The sequence below is a fragment of the Colobus angolensis genome, unplaced genomic scaffold (genome assembly GCF_000951035.1).
Source record: "Colobus angolensis palliatus isolate OR3802 unplaced genomic scaffold, Cang.pa_1.0 Scaffold216, whole genome shotgun sequence".
NCBI lineage: Eukaryota > Metazoa > Chordata > Mammalia > Primates > Cercopithecidae > Colobus > Colobus angolensis.
Window position 1 is genome coordinate 1,345,229 of NW_012115333.1, and position 17,626 is coordinate 1,362,854.

A 17,626-nucleotide genomic window follows, 5' to 3' on the forward strand; every position below is an offset into this window, starting at 1 on the left:
AAAAAACAAAAAAAAACAAAAATTAGCTGGGCATGGTGATGCATGCCTGTAGTCCCAGTTACTCGGCAGGCTGAGGCAGGAGAATCACTTGAACCTGGGAGGCAGAGGATACAGTGAGCCGAGATCACACCACTGTACCCCAGCCTGGTGACAGAGCGAGACTCCGTTTCAAAAAAGACAAAAAAGCTAATTCTTCACTCGGCTATGTGTGGAAAAATACCATTCTTCCACTATTTAAATACTTATTCTGGCCTGGCGCAGTGGTTCACACCTGTAATCCCAGCACTTTGGGAAGCTGAGACAGGCGGATCACCTGAGGTTGGGAGTTTGAGACCAGCCTGACCAACATGGAGAAATCCATCTCTACTAAAAAATACAAATTAGCCAGGTATGGTGGTGCATGCCTGTAATCCCAGCTACTCAGGAGGCTGAGGCAGCAGGAGAATCGCTTGAACCCGGGAGGTGGAGGTTGCAGTGAGCCGAGATGATGCCATTGCACTCCAGCCTGGGCAACAAGAGCAAAACTCTGTCTCAAAGAAAAAATACTTAGTCTTCTTTACATGGAGTATGTGTTAGATACACGGGAGATACAAGAGCAAAGTTTATTGTCTTGTGGAGCTTACTAGGTGACAGACGGTATAGTATACTAAGGATGTTGTAGCAAGAAGCCCAAAAGGAGGACAAACCAAGGCATAGGATTCACAGGGAGTACAGATCACATCTAGTTTGTACAGATCACATCTAGGGAAGCTACAAGGAGATACTGCTTTTTGAATTGGTTCTCAATGAAGATTTAGGATTTCAAAAGGTAGAACTGGGGAGAGGCCCTTCCAGCTAAAGGGAATAGTGTAAGCAAAGGTCTGGAGGCAAGAAGCACAGGGTATTTGCAGGGATCAGCCATGCATCCAAGTCTGGCTGGGCCTCAGAGAATGGCAGGTTGGGGCCTGACTGTGGACAGCCTGTATTGTCCAGCTAAGGAGTTTGACATTCATTTAGTAGACCTTATGGGACCAACTTCATTACCTCAGCGTTCTTATCCCATTATCAGGTTAAACTTCCATGTGGAAATAAAACCAGTAAAAGAGAACAGGCCAGCGAACTAAAGTCAAACAACTTCTCCCATGAGATATATTTCATGTAATCAAAAAAAGTATGTAAATTAGACCTTAATAATTTTTTTAAAATATTGACTACTTTCCTAAGATCTTTAAGAAGCAGCTAAACTGTGGCCATCTAGCAGTGACAGTATGTCTTAAGAACACCCTGGAATCCTAATGAAGTGACAGGGGCTGGCACCTTCTCACAAATAAATGCCTCATGGTAGGCTTGATGAGAGGAAGAAGGAATACCTTTCTCCACAATACTGATAAATTCTCTTCTTCCTCTTTTTATCCTGAGGGTAGGCACCAGAGAAAGTCAAGGCAGACACTCCCCTTTCAAATCAGGCTGAACCACTGTCCGAGGATGGAAATCCTACACATGCAAGGCCCACATGACATGCAGCCAACCACTTCAACCTGACTCAAAACTAGAGAGAGCATTAAAAAAAAAAAAAAAAGCAAAATGTATTTGTCTCTCAATACCTAAAGAAAGGCCATAATTAACCAACTGCCACCCTGGTCTCACTATGTGTGTCTGTTTGTGTGTGTGCGCATGTGCACATGTGTGCATATGTATGTGTTTCAGCTTATCTGACAAGATAATGTGCTGAGAGAGTAGAAGGAAGTCTCAGAAACTCGTTATTCCTTCTGCACTTAGATAAAAATAATTTCATTGAAGCCTCCAAGTTAGGGACTGGTCACATCAGAGAGAAACACTGTGCCATGAGAGAATAAAACTCATGGAAATAAATTACCATCCCCAGCCTGAAGTCACAGTGCTTGATGTACAAGAAAGATGATCTGCCCCTGAATATGTTACTCGTTAGTTATGGCCACGTATCTCTACAAAGCCAGGGAGAGCCAGAGCCTGGGTATTCCTGCAACTTTTCAAACATTGAGGCCAAGCCAGAAAAATATTACATTATTTAAGAGCAAGGAAAATAGTGTAGCCCAGGGAAAATGTGACATGTAAAAACAAAGTGACAGTAGGCTACAAAGAAGCTTTCCAGAGCCATCATACCACCATGAAGAGCAGATGCAACTTCCGGGGGATGTGCAGGTTTGAGTTCTTGAGCTGATCTTCGGCATTCTAGCTCTCAAAGCTGCTGCCTGTCTCCCTAAGGAGAAAGCGTTTCCAAAGGTCTTGAAAGACAATGTTGTTTAAGAGGTGACCTTTAAAAATATCCTCGAAGGGATGCATGCGCCCACCCACAGGGATAATGTACATGCTCTAGAGGACTCTGTCCAGTCTTCCTTTCAGCTGGGTCCTCTCTGCTGGATAGAAAAGCAAGAATATAACCAGCTCAAAGTAAACAGATTATCAGGCAAAAGTCCTAGTAGTTGAGATCCTAAATTGTGAGATTTAGGTTGGAAAGATCCAGAGAAATTATAAGCACCTGGCACTGCCACTGTGCTGTCTTAATGAACCGGAACGCAAAACAAATGGTAACTAAGAAGGAAACTGGTAAAGCAGGTTTCTCAATGCAAAGCAAATGAGCATTTTAGCACTATAGCCTCAAAGGCAAGGGGTTGCTTCTGCCAAAATAACCTAGTATTGTGCCCATCTCTCTACCTGTGGCTCAAGCCATCTGTCTATAGCCTGAGATGCTCCATCAGTCCCCTCACCCTACTCAGCAATTCCTCTGAGGCCCAGCCCAAGTCTCTCCCAGCTTTGTGATCCTGCCCACTCCAAATTTCCTTCTTCCAAATCCATACCATATTTGCTACCACATTTGGCAGCAACCTTTCTTTTTATTTTCTCCTTATTGCTATTTAATTCTTGCAAGGTTTTTTGATGTTTCATATTACACCGCCAAAGTGGAAGCCCTTTGAAAACTGAGACCATGTCTTATGCTTCATGTGGGATTCTGAATCCTCGTGAATTGTGAGTGAGAACTGGCTACAGGGGATGGAGTGTCCACAGAAGACCCTCCCAGTTACTCCCTAGTTACTAACCCTGAGTGTTCCCTCCTATAGTAACTGGGGTCTAAGAGATCACTTTATTCCTTTGGCCAGAAAGTACTTGGATAAAGGGCACACATTATTTGACGACTAAACAGCCCATCCCTTGCCCAGTCTGTATAAAGCATGCACAGAAAGTTATAAAGCAACAGTCACTCATCAGCCCTTGACCTTAGTGAGAGTTAAATTTCCAGCAGCCTCTGAAGAGCAGCCTAACAGCACAAACCCGAGCACTCAGACAGGCACAGTGTAGGTCAACACAAAAGGATTGAATTGGGCCTCCCTGGTGTATCTTGAAGAAAGGTGCATGGAGAGCAGGTTAAGAGCACCTTCCTCCTTTGTCTGTCTCAAAGTGTCAGTCCTTATGGCAATTATGACGTTGGAGAGGCATTCAAGGACTAATTAGCCAGCAATGAGTGACTGTTTGGGGCTCACAGCACTTGCAGATGATAGGATGAGCTGAGGGATTATGAGTGCAAGCCCAGGACTAGTGTTTGGGAATAGGCAGTTCTAGAAATCACTGATGTAGGAAGCTCTGCCCCACCCTCTGGTAGCCCTGAACACTTACATATACTATTGTTGCTTTTTAAAATGCATATTATTCTCGCCCCCAAATTCTATCAGATAGTGAAGCCTGCCAATATTTCCCCATTGGCATCTTAATCCACTATTGAAACTCATTAATAAACAAGACCAAGTCAGGCTTCACCAAGCACCACCCTGGGCAAAGCAGAGTAGTTGCACAATTAATGTCTACTGGTTCACAGGAATGAGCATTCTCCAGCCTTCTTTAATGACCAAGCCAATATGTCTGACATTATTTCTTGAATCAAGACTACAGATGCTCCAACATGATTTCCTTCCTAGAGTGGGAAGATGACTAAGATGGCAGATGGCCAGTCAGGAGGCCAGGACTCCCAAACTACTTGAATGCTGTCCTGTGGCTGCAAAGAATGCAGCCAGGCTAGCCTGAACAGACTTTCAAAAGCTATTTATACAACTGTACTCTTGACTCTCTTGGCAACATTTGGAGCACAAGGTCTTTCCTTTACTCATTCAATAAATAAATTAAATACAAGTATAGAACAAGGTCATCCCTGGAACTCTAACCTACCCAGTGTCTTTGTACTGCCTTCACATCAGAATGGTCTGAGTTAAACATCTACCCATCCCAACCCTGAGCAAGAAGTTCAAGAGAGATTTATTTCTCTGGACTCTTCCAGTGGGCAAGGCAAATTCTCCAGCAGAGCAAAAGCCTTAGGCTGGGCAGACTGAGGTGCTGTGCTCATTCTGGTCATCTACTTAAGAGATGATTCTAGCACAGTGAAGTATGAGGAAGGTCCTTCCAAATAAGTCACTGATGACTTTAAAATCAAGTTTCATTTTCCAAATACTGCTCTCCTTCCTTCTTCCTCCTGCTCCCTGCTCTACAAACCCCATGTCCCCTGTGGTTGGTACAGCTGCAGCTCCCTAGGGTTTCACCTGTTAGAGCCTCTGTTACAGCTCTAAGAGGGTGTTATTTACTTCAAAATAGCTTTGCAAACCCATGCACACCAAAGGTGGATAGATACTCAGGGGAGGGGAAGGAAAGCAAAATAATTATGTCATAGGGGAAGTGACAGCAAAAGAGAGGTGACACCCAAACTGAAAAAGGGTTCCCTCACTTTAACCACCTTCTGCTTAATCTTTTCTGGGTAGATGGCGAACTGCCAGAGGGCAGGGACCATACCTGCTGCTTCCTTGAATCTACCCTGCAACTGTGCCCAAATTCTCAGCCTTGTGTTTTACTGCTTTCTACATAGTAGGAGCTAAAGTAAATGTGACGTTTATTTTTTATAATTTTTTATAGAGACAGGGTCTTGCTCTGTCACCCAGGATGGAATACAGCGTCATGATGACAGCTTGCTGAAGTCTCAACCTCCTGGGCTCAAGCAATCCTCTTGCCTCAGCCCCTTGAGTAGCTGGGACTACAGACACATGTCACCACACCTAGCTAATTAAAAAATTTTTACTTTTTAAGAGGGGTGCTCACTATGTTGTGCAGGCTGGTCTCGAACTTCTGGGCCCAAGCAATCCTCCCAGCTTGGCCTCCCAAAGTGCTGGGATTACTGGTGTGAGCTGCCACACCCAGCCTTGATTGCTTGTTAAAAACATGTATTTTCCTGGGCCGGGCACGGTGACTCATGCCTGTAATCCCAGCACTTTGAGAGGCTGAGGCTGGTGGATCACGAGGTCAGGAGATCAAGACCATCCTCGCTAAGATGGTGAAACCCTGTCTCTACTGAAAATACAAAAAATTAGCCAGGTGTGGTGGCAGGCACCTGTATTCCCAGCTACTTGGGAGGCTGAGGCAGGAGAATGGCGTGAACCCAGGAGGCAGAGCTTGTAGTGAGCCCAGATCGCACCACTGCACTCCAGCCTGGGCGACACAGCAAGACTGCGTCTCAAAAAAAAAAAAAAAAAAAACACACACACGTATTTTCCCAAACCTGGTGAATCCAAAGCACTAGAAAAGGAGCCTGGGAATCTGTATTTTTACTAGCATTCCAGCTGATTCCTATGAGGAAGTTGGGAAAACACTGAAAGAACCACACTTTATAGTCAGAGCAGCCAGGTTCAAGTTCCAGTTTTGGAACTTCTTAGCTATCTAACTGGAGTCTCAGTTTTATCATCTGCAAAATGGGAATCATAATATCTACTTTGTAGGATTATTAAAGGGATATTAAAAGCCATTTAAAGAGAATAACAAAGGTCTTGATGTACAATATGTTTCCTAAATGTTTGTTCCCCTTTATCCTGAAGACACTGAGGAACTAGTGAAAGCTTTTGAGCAGATCATGTTCAGATTATTGCTTTAGTTTCAACCCCCTCTGCAACACCCAGGCAAATGGTTGCCCAGCCTCTTCTGTAACACCCTGAGTGACAAAAGATTGAATTTACTATATCCGGAAGCAGTCCATTCCATTTTCAGACAGTTTTAATCATTAGCTCTTCCTTCCTTATGTTGAGCAGAGATCTGCCTTGGGTGACAGAACAAATCTAATCCCTTTTCCACAGGATAGGGTGAGGCAATTAACTTAGATAAGGAAAGCACATGCCGCTTGTTTGAGGCACTGAGAGGGCAGTTTTATTTATGCACATGTCCAGCAAGTAGTTGATATGCAGGTCTGTAGTTCAGTAAAGAGATCAGGAATGTCATTTATATGGCAGGATTTGAAGCTATGAAAATAAATGACATTGCCATTTAGGGGGGAAGAACTAATGAAAGTATTAAGGAATAGTAAGCAGGATAGAAAGAGAGCCTTTAAAGAAGAAAGCAGGTAATTCATGGAAACAAATGTGGTGAAGAGGTCAGAACAATGTCAGAGAACCAGCGAACCAGTCACTAAATTTGAAGACTAAGAAGTCACCCACTGATCCCTGACAGAGAGTCAGGCTTCTGCTCCCCTGGAGCTTTCCAGAGCCGCTCAGAGCCACACTACCACATTGAAAAGCAGATGCACGCTTCCTTTTGGGCTAAAGAGAGGTGATTTGAAGCAGGAGCAAGTAGTCCAACATTTCCCAACCTGGATGTTGACATAGGTTTCTCAAATAAGGCTTCCATGCTCTATCTTTGGGGAAACACTGCCTAATACAGTCCTTCCTGGAGATTAATCACAGGCAAGAGCCCCATTTTCCTCTGTTTAAGCCTGCATTTGCCCAACTTACTAAACCACTGATTTTTCACACAATACTTACTAATATCTTGAGGAGCTAGTGTTTTCTGGCCAATAATTTGGCAAACGCAGTAAGCAGAGGGATACAAGACAATAGTTTAAGGGACTATTGGTATCAAGGGATATATTTTTCTTTTTAAGAATGGAAGAAGCTTAAATATGTTTACATGCTGAAGAAAAGGAACCAAGTGTAGAGTGAAAGGCCAAAAGCAGGAACAAAAGGGAAGACAGCAAGCCAGGTTCCGATAAAGGGGTTAGCTTAGCAAAGGGCCTCAGCTCAATGTTTAGCCATAAGACACTAAGTCCCCTGATTAAATCTAGTGATCACAAATGGTTACTATTTTCCTAACTACATCTACTTTCCTCAGAGGATACAGACAATTTATCTAGAGAAGGTTACGGACAGATTATATAAACTGATTCACTAGACACAGTCATGGTCTCCACCCTCGCCTCAGAGTTAAGCTGAATGTATCCCCTTGAATTCCCTTGCCTGGGCCAGGGAAGAGTGCTCCAGATCGGGAGCCAATGCCCCATTCCCCCTGCCCAGGCAGACAGAACTCTAACACAGGATAGGCGGAGAGGGGAAATCTAAAAATAAAGCTCTCCAAAGAAACTGTCTTGCCTAAAGAGCAGCTTCCCACGCACACTGGAGTGCCACATCTGCGGGGGCTGGAAGCACGGAACGGAACAATCCTGACCAAGTCATATAAGCATTACCTATTTCAGGGGGTCAACAGTGCATTTCTGATTTCCCCCATCAGCACCCCAGTATCCAGGCTGCAGACTGGGAGCAAGGGCTTTAGTGACAGAAAACAAAACTTTCTTTTCCAGGGGATTGGAAAAATGACCAGTGACTAGTCCTGCCTTCCTACCATCCTCCCTTCACAGCGGGAGGTAAGCATAGCAAATACTTTCAACACACAAGGGGTGGAGTTGAGGGTTCACATTAGAGAAGATTGTGAAGGGTTCTAGTGGGCTTCAGGCTCAGAGATGGGCTCCCTCAGCTCCACTGCCTGCCATAGAGTCAGGGACCACCAACTGGGGAAATAGAAAAGCAAGCACCACGAGAAAAATTGCAATTAGCATTGACATACCTTCGCTATTGTCATCTCACACCCCAAGGACAGAGCAGTTGTCACGTTGCCAAGCAACTAGCAAGTGCAACTTCCAGGCCAGGTATCAGAGGCCACTAGAAAAAGTTCAGCCCAAGAGTTTGATATGACCCCACACCTAAGCATTAAACACAATACTGTAGCGACTTCTGGCTCAGGAGAGTAATCCCCACCACCTTTCGCTAGGGGTTTAACCTTGGAGAGATACAATGTACTTGGCACCAGATTTTGGAGTTTTGCCAAGAAGCCAAAGCAGGAAGAAGGAAGCTATCCCTAATTCTATGAGGAGTCCATAGTATTTGCTTGGCACTCCAACTCCCCAGGAGATTTGTACTTTGACCTGACAAAGTATTATGCTATGCCTCAAGGGTCAGAGAAGCTCAACCTTGGAAATATCTTGGAATAGCTTTCAGCGGCAATATACTCCATGCTACCTATCTGTTCCCTCCACCCCCACCCTCTTCCTAGGGCACATACACTATACATCCCATGATTCATAGATACAGCAGACCAGTGCAGCGGGTGGTGAGGGGGGAATGGAATCACAATAAAACATCCAGAATGCAGCAACCTGTCAGTCCTTTGGTCTCTTAAAACAGACCCTGTACCAGAACACTGCGATAGTTGCTATGCTCAGATACAAATCCTGATGTCTATCTTGCATACATGGAAGGGGATAGGGGGGTGGCAAGTTTCCCCTCAAAGCACAGATTGCAAGCAAAGTACTTTGAACATTTGACTGATATTTGAATGCTGACTAGCAACAATCACCTAACAGTCTTTTACAATTATAGCAAACTGAAATTTTCCCATACTGAGTCATTCATGAGCTAAAAGGAAGAAGCCAGCTCACAAAAGGGAGGAGACACTGACCATAAAATACACAACCTAAGCATACAGTGAGAATCGTTATTTTAGTACTGGGAGTACATACTCTCTAGCTCACTAGTTAAATAAGAAGGGCTGGGTTGGCATGGAGCTCTCCTCGTCCAGCACGAGGGCTAGTGCTCTGAAGGGTAACTTACCTGACATACAAGGACCTCTTCTCACTTGTTCGGAGGGACCCAGACCCAGAGCTCATGCTGCTGTTCATCATTTGTTCTCGCAAGTCATGTATCTTCGATTCAAAGCGACTGTATTCTGTCGCGGAAACAAGGGAAAAGACAGGAAAAGAATGAACTCAAGGAGCTCCCCTGAGCTTGCATGCCAGCAGCCAAAAAGCCAGAAGGCCCCTTGGCTTAAAAGCAGCCAGAGCCAGCCCACTCTGTCTTTGCTTTGATAAGCAAAGTCCCTCCTCCTAAGCACAGAAAGACAGACGTCCCTTCAGCCCCAGACTAACAGAAGGAAAGAATGCACCTGAAAAGGGAGTAGCATTTGGGCAGGTCAAATGCAAAAAGCTCTTACCTGCCTCAAAATCTCACTGATCCTTTAAAGAAATAACAACTGGAAAGAGGTTCCAGTGCAACCTTTATAAATCTTTAGAGCCGACACTAAGGCCCAAGGAGAGCAGATGGGAAAGGAGACTTTCCCAAAAAGCGGATTGCAGAGAACAGATGGCCCTGAGATGCAGAGCAGAGGGGCTGGAAAGGACCTGAGGTCATTATATCATTGTTAGGCAAGAAGACAATTTTTTCAGGATGACTTTTTGGCTGGGGTGAAGGGGGGTGATATTGGAACCCAGTACAGAGGTAAAAACAAACAAACCTCACAACCGTAACAACCATATGAGGAGAATTAAAGCTCTCCTGAGTTATTTTCCTTTTAACCAATAGCCTCTTTGGCTTCAGTAACATACATTAAAACATAAATTCTCCCAAACCGAGAAGTCGGCGGACACCTCTCACCTCCAAAATCATGTAGGCATTGAGGTCGTAAGTCCATCCCTAACCTTACAGCCCAGTGAGACCATCACAACAGCTGGAAACAGCCTTATCACTCTGGAAATGTAATACAGGTTTATGCCCAATTTAAGAAAACCTGATAAAAGAAAATTAACTCTAGCTGTACAATTATTATAAAAGGTTTTTTATAGGGCTGCTTTGCTGTGACATTCTCCTAGGATATTTAAAATACAATATTCACACTTACCAAACACACAATTACACATTTTCCAGGCCTATAATTGCCACATAAAATGGGGTATATCTAAGGCCACAGGTTGTGGAAATACTGGAAAACAGGCACACTTCACTATGACAAGCTGACTTTAAAGGAAGCCAAAATTTATAGTAGGGGTTGAAGGTTGGGAAACTGCTTTAAAAAACAAACACACGTCCAGAGGAAAACATTCCACAAAAGCAATTTCGTGCACCATAGAGGGCTGGCAAGAAGCATCCCTACCTAGTCCGTATGACTCTACAGGAGAAAACAAAACACCTGTTCCAGCACCTGACACTCCCCTTCCCTCGGCAAAGCAACCGGACTGACCTTCAACTGGGTGTAAGGGGAAATGCTAAAGCCTAAAGGGGAAGGAATGGAGTCAGGCAAATAACCTCCTCTCAACAAAGTTTCTTTTGTTCATTGTGGTATCAATTTAACCAACTGGTTAAATTCGTGCGCTCTTTCATTCATCACACACTGGTGTTATGGTGATTTGTCCTCATTACCTACTCCTGTTCCTGAAATCCTGGAGGAAGCAGTTAAGTCACTGACTCACCCATTAAATGTTGCAGGGGGGCGGTGGGTAGAGAGACAACAGCTGGACAATGTTCCTGTTCTGAGGGTTACACGGCAACCCATCAATATCAATGAGGTGCCCCAACCTAAAGGTAGGGGGTAGTGACCAATTTGTCACAGAAGCCCTGGACTGTCATAGAGCACAGCAGTAGGCCAGTCTACCTCTGGAGACCGCCTGGGTGCTGGCCCCACCCCAAGGTTTGGCCCTCTACACTGGGTGGGGATTGTTTCTCATTCGTTCCTTTCTGGCCCTCCTCTGAGCTCACTGGCTAGGGGCAGAACCGTGTGAGACAAAGATTTCTGACCAGGCAGCCCTTTCTTAGGGGAAGATAAATAAAAGAGACAAAGAACTATGTATTGAACTGTGAACAAAAAAAGTACACCCAATCTATCTTTAAGCCATGTTTTCCCCTTCTTGAAACTTGTTTATATATTCCCTCCTTTGGAATTGACTTGCCCGCTGAACTCCAACTCAGCAGCAGGTCATGGCGGTTGCTTAGTAACTACATTTCTTTAAAAATCCTTTAAAAAACAACCACCAAACCACCATTTCCTCAAAGCTCCTAATCCAAGGCTGATAATTCTGGGCCAGAGGGCCCACTTAAAATAGACTACAGAAAGAGAACAAAGCTATTGCTTTAAGGCATACGCTTTTTGTTTTTACATGTGCTGCTAAAATTTCAAGTTTATTAAATTGTGTTTTATTCACTTTTTTTCCATTTGGATGATCCCCTTAGAGTTCCAGCTCCCCATCAGTCTCTGGCTTTTATTTGTAGATTTATCTAAAGTCTACTTGGCAGAGCAGCCTTTGAATAAATGATTGTTGGGTAAATGAGGAGCAAATTAGAAAAATGTGTCCAAGTTGACACTTCTATTCTTAAACTAATAAACTTAATGGTTTATTTAACTGATGGCTGCCAGCTTCACTGAGGGCTTAGAAAGGTAGTTAAGAAGCATTCACATTTACTTTTGTTCCCAAGGTTAACTGCTGGGAGCAATTGGGGTTTATTATTTTTAAACACCCTTTTGAGATGTTAACAACCCACAATGGGCAGCTGATTAACAGACTTTGTATACAACAAAGAAAAATCATTCTAACAAAAAACTGTTTAGAATAGACTTAGATACTACCTCTTCTTAAATATTAGAGGTATCATTTTCCCAGGACAAAAGCTTCCCTTAAAAAGCATCTCAATTCTAAGACTTCAGGACTCGCCAAGCTCCCTCCTTCCCTATGATTTGTCACTAACACAGCCATCACAGCCAATGCTGGAGGACATCTCCTAGGCCAAAGTCACCGCCTAGGAAGCCCACCTGACCAGCCTCTAACCCAGAGGGCCCACTTCAAAGAAGCAACACTTAATAGTATACTAAAATCTCAAGTCTACTAAACTGCTCTTTGTTTCTTCCCATTCAGATGAACCCAACTGTTTGTGACCCACAAAGATATCCATACAGTCATCGCCCTCTTTCCTTTTTCCCAGTTAATCACAGAGAAACAAGTGGGAGGGGGCACAATCAGAGGTCAGTACCAAAGAAGGGTTTTGCCCCAGTCACTGACAAGCTGGGGTGCCTCTAAAAGATCAGGATTTGGCACCCCATCCCAGATACACAGAATCAGAACCTAATGAGCAGGGGCCCAGGAATCTGCATTTTAACAAGCATCAATGCAATTCTGATAAAGTTTGGAGCTGCTGGTCTTAACTTACAGAATTGGATCCTGCAGTGTCTCTCAAAAGGAAGATGGGGCCAGAGAGTGGATAAGCTCTCAAAAATAAAATTTGGCAATACAATTGCAAATCCTTCGGGAAAGGAAAGCCCTAAAGATGCCACAGTCTTATGTGCCTGCAAAGAAAGCTGCTGAGTTTACACTTTTTAAAAATTCTGTATCACTTCTCCATCCCACTCCCCAGAAGATACCACTGTTGGTATTTTTAGTATGTGTCCTTTCAGACTTACTTCTATGCATATATGGTTTATATACATGTACTCACAATTCACACACAAGCTTTTTTCATTTTCTGACACATCATGAAAACCCATCCATGTTGGCCAAGCATGGTGGCTCAACTGAGGTCAGAAGTTCAAGACCAGTGTGAAACCCCGTCTCTACAAAAATACAAAAGCAGCCAGGTGTGGTAGCACATGCCTGTAGTCCCAGCTACTCATGAGGTTGAAGCAGGAGAATCGTTTGAACCCAGGAGGCGAGGGTTGCAGTGAGCTGAGATCACACCACTGCACTCCAGCCTGGGTGACAGAGCAAGACTGTCTCAAACAAGCAAGCAAACAAACAAACAAAAAACCATCCATGTCAGTATACAGACCTCATTTTAATAGCTGCGTAGGATTCTATACTATGGACAGTCCGTAATTTATTCAGTCATATTCCAATTGATACACATTTAAGTTGTTTACAATTCTTAATATTACAATCAGTGCTACATTGTGTATTTGTGGGGTTTTTTTTTATATTTTATTTTTTGTAGAGATGGGAGTCTCACTATGTTGCCAGGCTGGTCTCGAACTCCTGACCTCAAGGGATCCACCTGCCTCGGCCTCCCAAAGTGCTAGGATTACAGGCATGAGCCACCGCGCCCAGCCTGCACTGTATATTTGAGCATTTCTGTTGCACAGATTACTAGAAGTGAAACTGCAGAGTCAAATTATACGCAAATTAAAATTTTTGATTAGCACTACCAAATTGAACCCCAACATTCTGAAACCCTTCTGACTGAGGATAAACTACTATTCCAAAGCTTCTAGCACTTTTTCTGTTTCTGAAGTGGAGGCAGAATTTACCTTTGAGGACAAATTGATTTTCTGTTTGGAGAAAAACACTTTAAACGACACCCCTTTTTCCCTGCATACAACCAGTGTTTCCTCAAATTTTGCTGATGTTTCTTCCTAATTGCTTCCTCAATCTATTTCTTTATACCTGTAATTGTCATTGCCTTACTGTTGTTTTCATGTCTTAATTTTCCCTTGACTATTTTATTATCTCTTCTCTGGGCCACTGCTATCTCTCTCTAACTGGTCTCCTGCCCCAAGGCTTTACAAACTTAAATCCAGATTAGATTCTTATTTGAAAAGCTTTCCTAAAGCTTGAATTTGTAGCCCCCTGTCCAAGTATCTATAATGACTCAATGAGCACTAAAGAATTTTACTTTTAATATGTCAACTAATTTTTCAAGGACTGCTACAACCATCCTCCCATCACACCCAGCCTATCTAGCCCACATCTCAATTACACAGGTCTTCTTTTTGAGCTAGCCTGCCTGGACCCCTTGAATACAGCTTGTTCAGTTCTACCTGTTATTCCCTGCTCCTGAAATATTTCTCCCCTGCCTGACACTAAACAACCTTTACATTCTTCACCATCTTTCCTACCTCATTCCAAGAAGTTTTATTCATTCATTTATTTATTCAAATATTTTCTAAGTTTGGGCGCAGTGACTCACACCTGTAATCCCAATGCTTTGGGAGGCCAAGGTAGAAGTATTGCTTGAAACCAGGAGTTCAAGACCAGCCTGGGCAATATAATGAGACCCCAATTCTAGAAAAAATTCAAAAATTAGCTGGACATGGTGGTGCACACCTATAGTCCTAGCTACTTGAGAGGCTGAGGTAGAAGGATCACTTGAGGTCAGGAGTTTGAGGCTGCAGTGAGCTATGATCACACCTCTGGACTCCAGCCTAGGTGACAGAGTGACACGCTATCTCTAAAAAAAAAAAATTACTGAATGTCTACTGTGTATCAGGTGTTGTGCTAGCTGCTGAGAATATAATGGTAATCAAAATAGTCCCTAGAAATTACAATTACAAAACAAACAATTATTTCATTACAATTGTGATAATTGAGATGAAGAAAATGCTGAGAGAGAGACTAACAGGGTGACTTAACCTACCCGTGGGAGGGGGATGGAGTTCAACAAAGGTTTCCCTGAGGAAGTGACATTTAAGCTAAGTCCAGGGAAAGGGCACTGGTGAAGAAAGCATTCCAGACAGAAGGAACAGCATTATGTAAGGGTATAAAATGTATGGAACACAGGAATGTAAGGGGATACTGGCAGGAGATCAGACTAAGAGGTAAGCAGGGGTCAGATCATATAAGGCCTTGTAGACTATGGTAACGTTATTTGCTTTTTTTTTTTTTTTGAGACAGAGTTTCGCTCTTGTCGCCCAGGCTGGAGTGCAATGGAATGATCTCAGCTCACTGCGACCTCCACCTCCTAGGTTCAAGCGATTCTCCTGCCTCAGCCTCCCGAGTAGCTGGGATTACAGGCGCCTGCCACCACTCCCAGCTAATATTTGTATTTTTAGTAGAGAGAGGGTTTCACCATGTTGGCCAGGCTGGTCTCAAACTCTTGACCTCAGGTGATCTGCCCGCCTCAGCCTCCCACAGTGTTGGGATTACAAGCGTGAGCCACTGTGCCTGGACAGGTTATTTGCTTTTATCCTAAGATAAATTCTTTCTCGCTGGGCGCGGTGGCTCAAGCCTGTAATCCCAGCACTTTGGGAGGCCGAGATGGGCGGATCACAAGGTCAGGAGATCGAGACCATCCTGGCTAACACAGTGAAACCCCCGTCTCTACTAAAAAATACAAAAAACTAGCCTGTAGTCCCAGCTACTCGGGAGGCTGAGGCAGGAGAATGGCATAAACCCGGGACACAGAGCTTGCAGTGAGCCGAGATCCGGCCACTGCACTCCAGCCTGGGCGACGGAGCGAGACTCCGTCTCAAAAAAAAAAAAAAAAAAAAAAGATAAATTCTTTCTCAATGGAAAGAAGCCATTGAATGATTTTAAGGAAAGGAAGGACATGATCAGGTATGTGTGTCACTTTGGCTACTGTGGAGAGAATAAGTGCAGCGTCTTATATTTACATTTAAGTTTCTTGACCGACGAAGCACATGCTTTCTATGTTTGTGTATCCTCCACAGCCCCTAGCATAAGAAGCCCCTGCTTTTACAGCATCCAAACCAGCTAGCCCTTCAGCCTCTGCTCAAACATGTCCAATACTGGGAAGCTCTCCAATTCTTTTTTTTCTTTTCCTTTTTTGAGACAGAAGTCTCGTTCCGTCACCCAGGCTGGAGTGCAGTGGTGCGATCTCGGCTCACCGCAACGTCTGCCTCTCAGGTTCAAGGAATTTTTGTGCCTCAGTGTCCCGAGTAGCTGGGATTACAGGTGCCCACCACCACATCCAACTAATTTTTTTGTATTTTTAGTAGAGATGGGGTTTCACCATGTTGGCCAGGCTAGTCTCGAACTCCTGGCCTCAAGTGATCCACCCACCTCAGCCTCCCAAAGTGTTGGGATTATAGGCGTGAGCCACTGTACCCAGCCGAGAAAAGTTTTTGGTTCAGCGCCATCCCTTCTGCCAGCTGGTCCTAATTTTCGTGTCTAAAACAGCATAAAACATGATGGGTTCTTTCCTTCAAAACAGTGTGAAGGAATAGTTTAAAGAAGGTCAAAGAGTTGGAAAAGTCTGGAACAAGACTACTGAATAAAATGGGAGTAGATGGCAGCGTGCAAACAGGGGAAAGGGAAGTAATGGTAGGTTGCAGGCCAGATTATAAGTGCTTGAGATAGGACTTTTCTTAATAGGCAGTGGGAACTGTGTTTAAGTGTTTAAACAGGAAAGTAATACAATTAGAACTAGGTTTGAGGGAAAATTATTCTGGGAGTATAATATAGAATGGAGGACAGAGAGAGAGAGATAACAGAGAACAGGAAGCTACTTCTACTACTACAGACAATAATTATAAAGGCCTGACATTGTATAAGGGCAATGAAGACAGAAGAGACAGGAATCAAGAAATATGTTGGATCCTTCAAAAGTGGAGAAAGACAAAAAAGAAATATATTGGAGCTTGAGGGGAGAAAATTTGACATCTGATTGGATGTAGAATGAGAAAGGATCAAAGGCAAAGAAGCTGAGTTTTTTTCTGGAAGACATGGAAAAGGTGGGATATCAGCCATAATGCAGAATGATCTCAAGAATGTCTTCAAAAAGTTACATCTTCTCCAGGTTAACTGTGGTTATTTCCTCAACCATTCTTCATCCAGCATAGTTTCCAGACCCTCCACTACCTCACCCTTGTAAACTCTAGTGCTCAGAATTAGTGGTGATGTCGTTTACTAAAATATAAGCTCCATGATGTGGTTTTTGCTTCCTTCTCAAGGCGATCTGCACCCCTGTTAAGTCAACATTTATTGAATGTGCCAACTGGATATAGAGGTCTGACAGGACAAATCTGGACTCTGTAATTCTCAAATTTTGGCTCCTCAGGAACAAATGGGAGAAAAAAAAGAACACAAACTTTCTCCTTTCACATGCCCAAACATGCTAAAAACTGACCAACAAAACCATGAACCACTTCTGCAAAACACTAATATGTCAGAGGTTTCAAGATATACTTAACAGCCCAATAAAGCATCAAAGGGGACTGAAACTACAAGGTTCACTATTGCGAACTGGACACACACCCAGGCTTCCAAGTCCATCTCTCCTCTAAGTCTCTGCTTGCAAATCCATCTACCTCCCTAATGACAGGAAAATTGTCAAAAATTAAAAATGACATTTTTTATTAATTTGGAAAGCTGAGAGGTGCTCAGTTTCTCAACCTGTATTGTTTATTTGGTTCTATTTGATTATAGGCAAGAAAATATTGTAGAGACAGGAAACAAGTGGTAGCAACAGAGGATATTCTGCATGTAGTATAGACTACAAACGACTCAAATGAAGATATAAAAGGGAAAAGTTACAAAATAACATCCTGCCTATCAAATTTAGAAATGACGCTGGGTGCAGTGGCTCACTCCTGTAATTCCAGCAATTTGGGAGGCTGAGGCGGGTGGATCACTGGAAGTGAGGAGTTCAAGACCAGCCTGGCCAACATGGTGAAACCTCATCTCTACTAAAAATACAAAAATTAGCCAGGCGTGGTGGCAGGCACCTGTAATCCCAGCTACTCAGGAGGCTGAGGCAGGAGAATGGCATAAACCCGGGACACAGAGCTTGCAGTGAGCCGAGATCCGGCCACTGCACTCCAGCCTGGG

At 43.6% G+C, this 17,626-nt stretch overlaps 1 protein-coding gene across 6 annotated transcripts in view; it reads right to left on the bottom strand.

Moving 5' to 3' along the window:
• DLG3 (discs, large homolog 3 (Drosophila)) overlaps positions 1 to 17,626 on the bottom strand; it is a 57,803-nt gene that overhangs the window by 17,321 nt on the left and 22,856 nt on the right. For all 6 annotated transcript variants that reach the window (XM_011943135.1, XM_011943133.1, XM_011943132.1 and 3 more), the window contains one exon: positions 8,919 to 9,033. In XM_011943135.1, coding sequence (XP_011798525.1) covers positions 8,919 to 8,989 — 71 coding nt within the window. In that variant the 5' untranslated portion in view covers positions 8,990 to 9,033. The remainder of the gene's footprint in view (positions 1 to 8,918; positions 9,034 to 17,626) is intronic.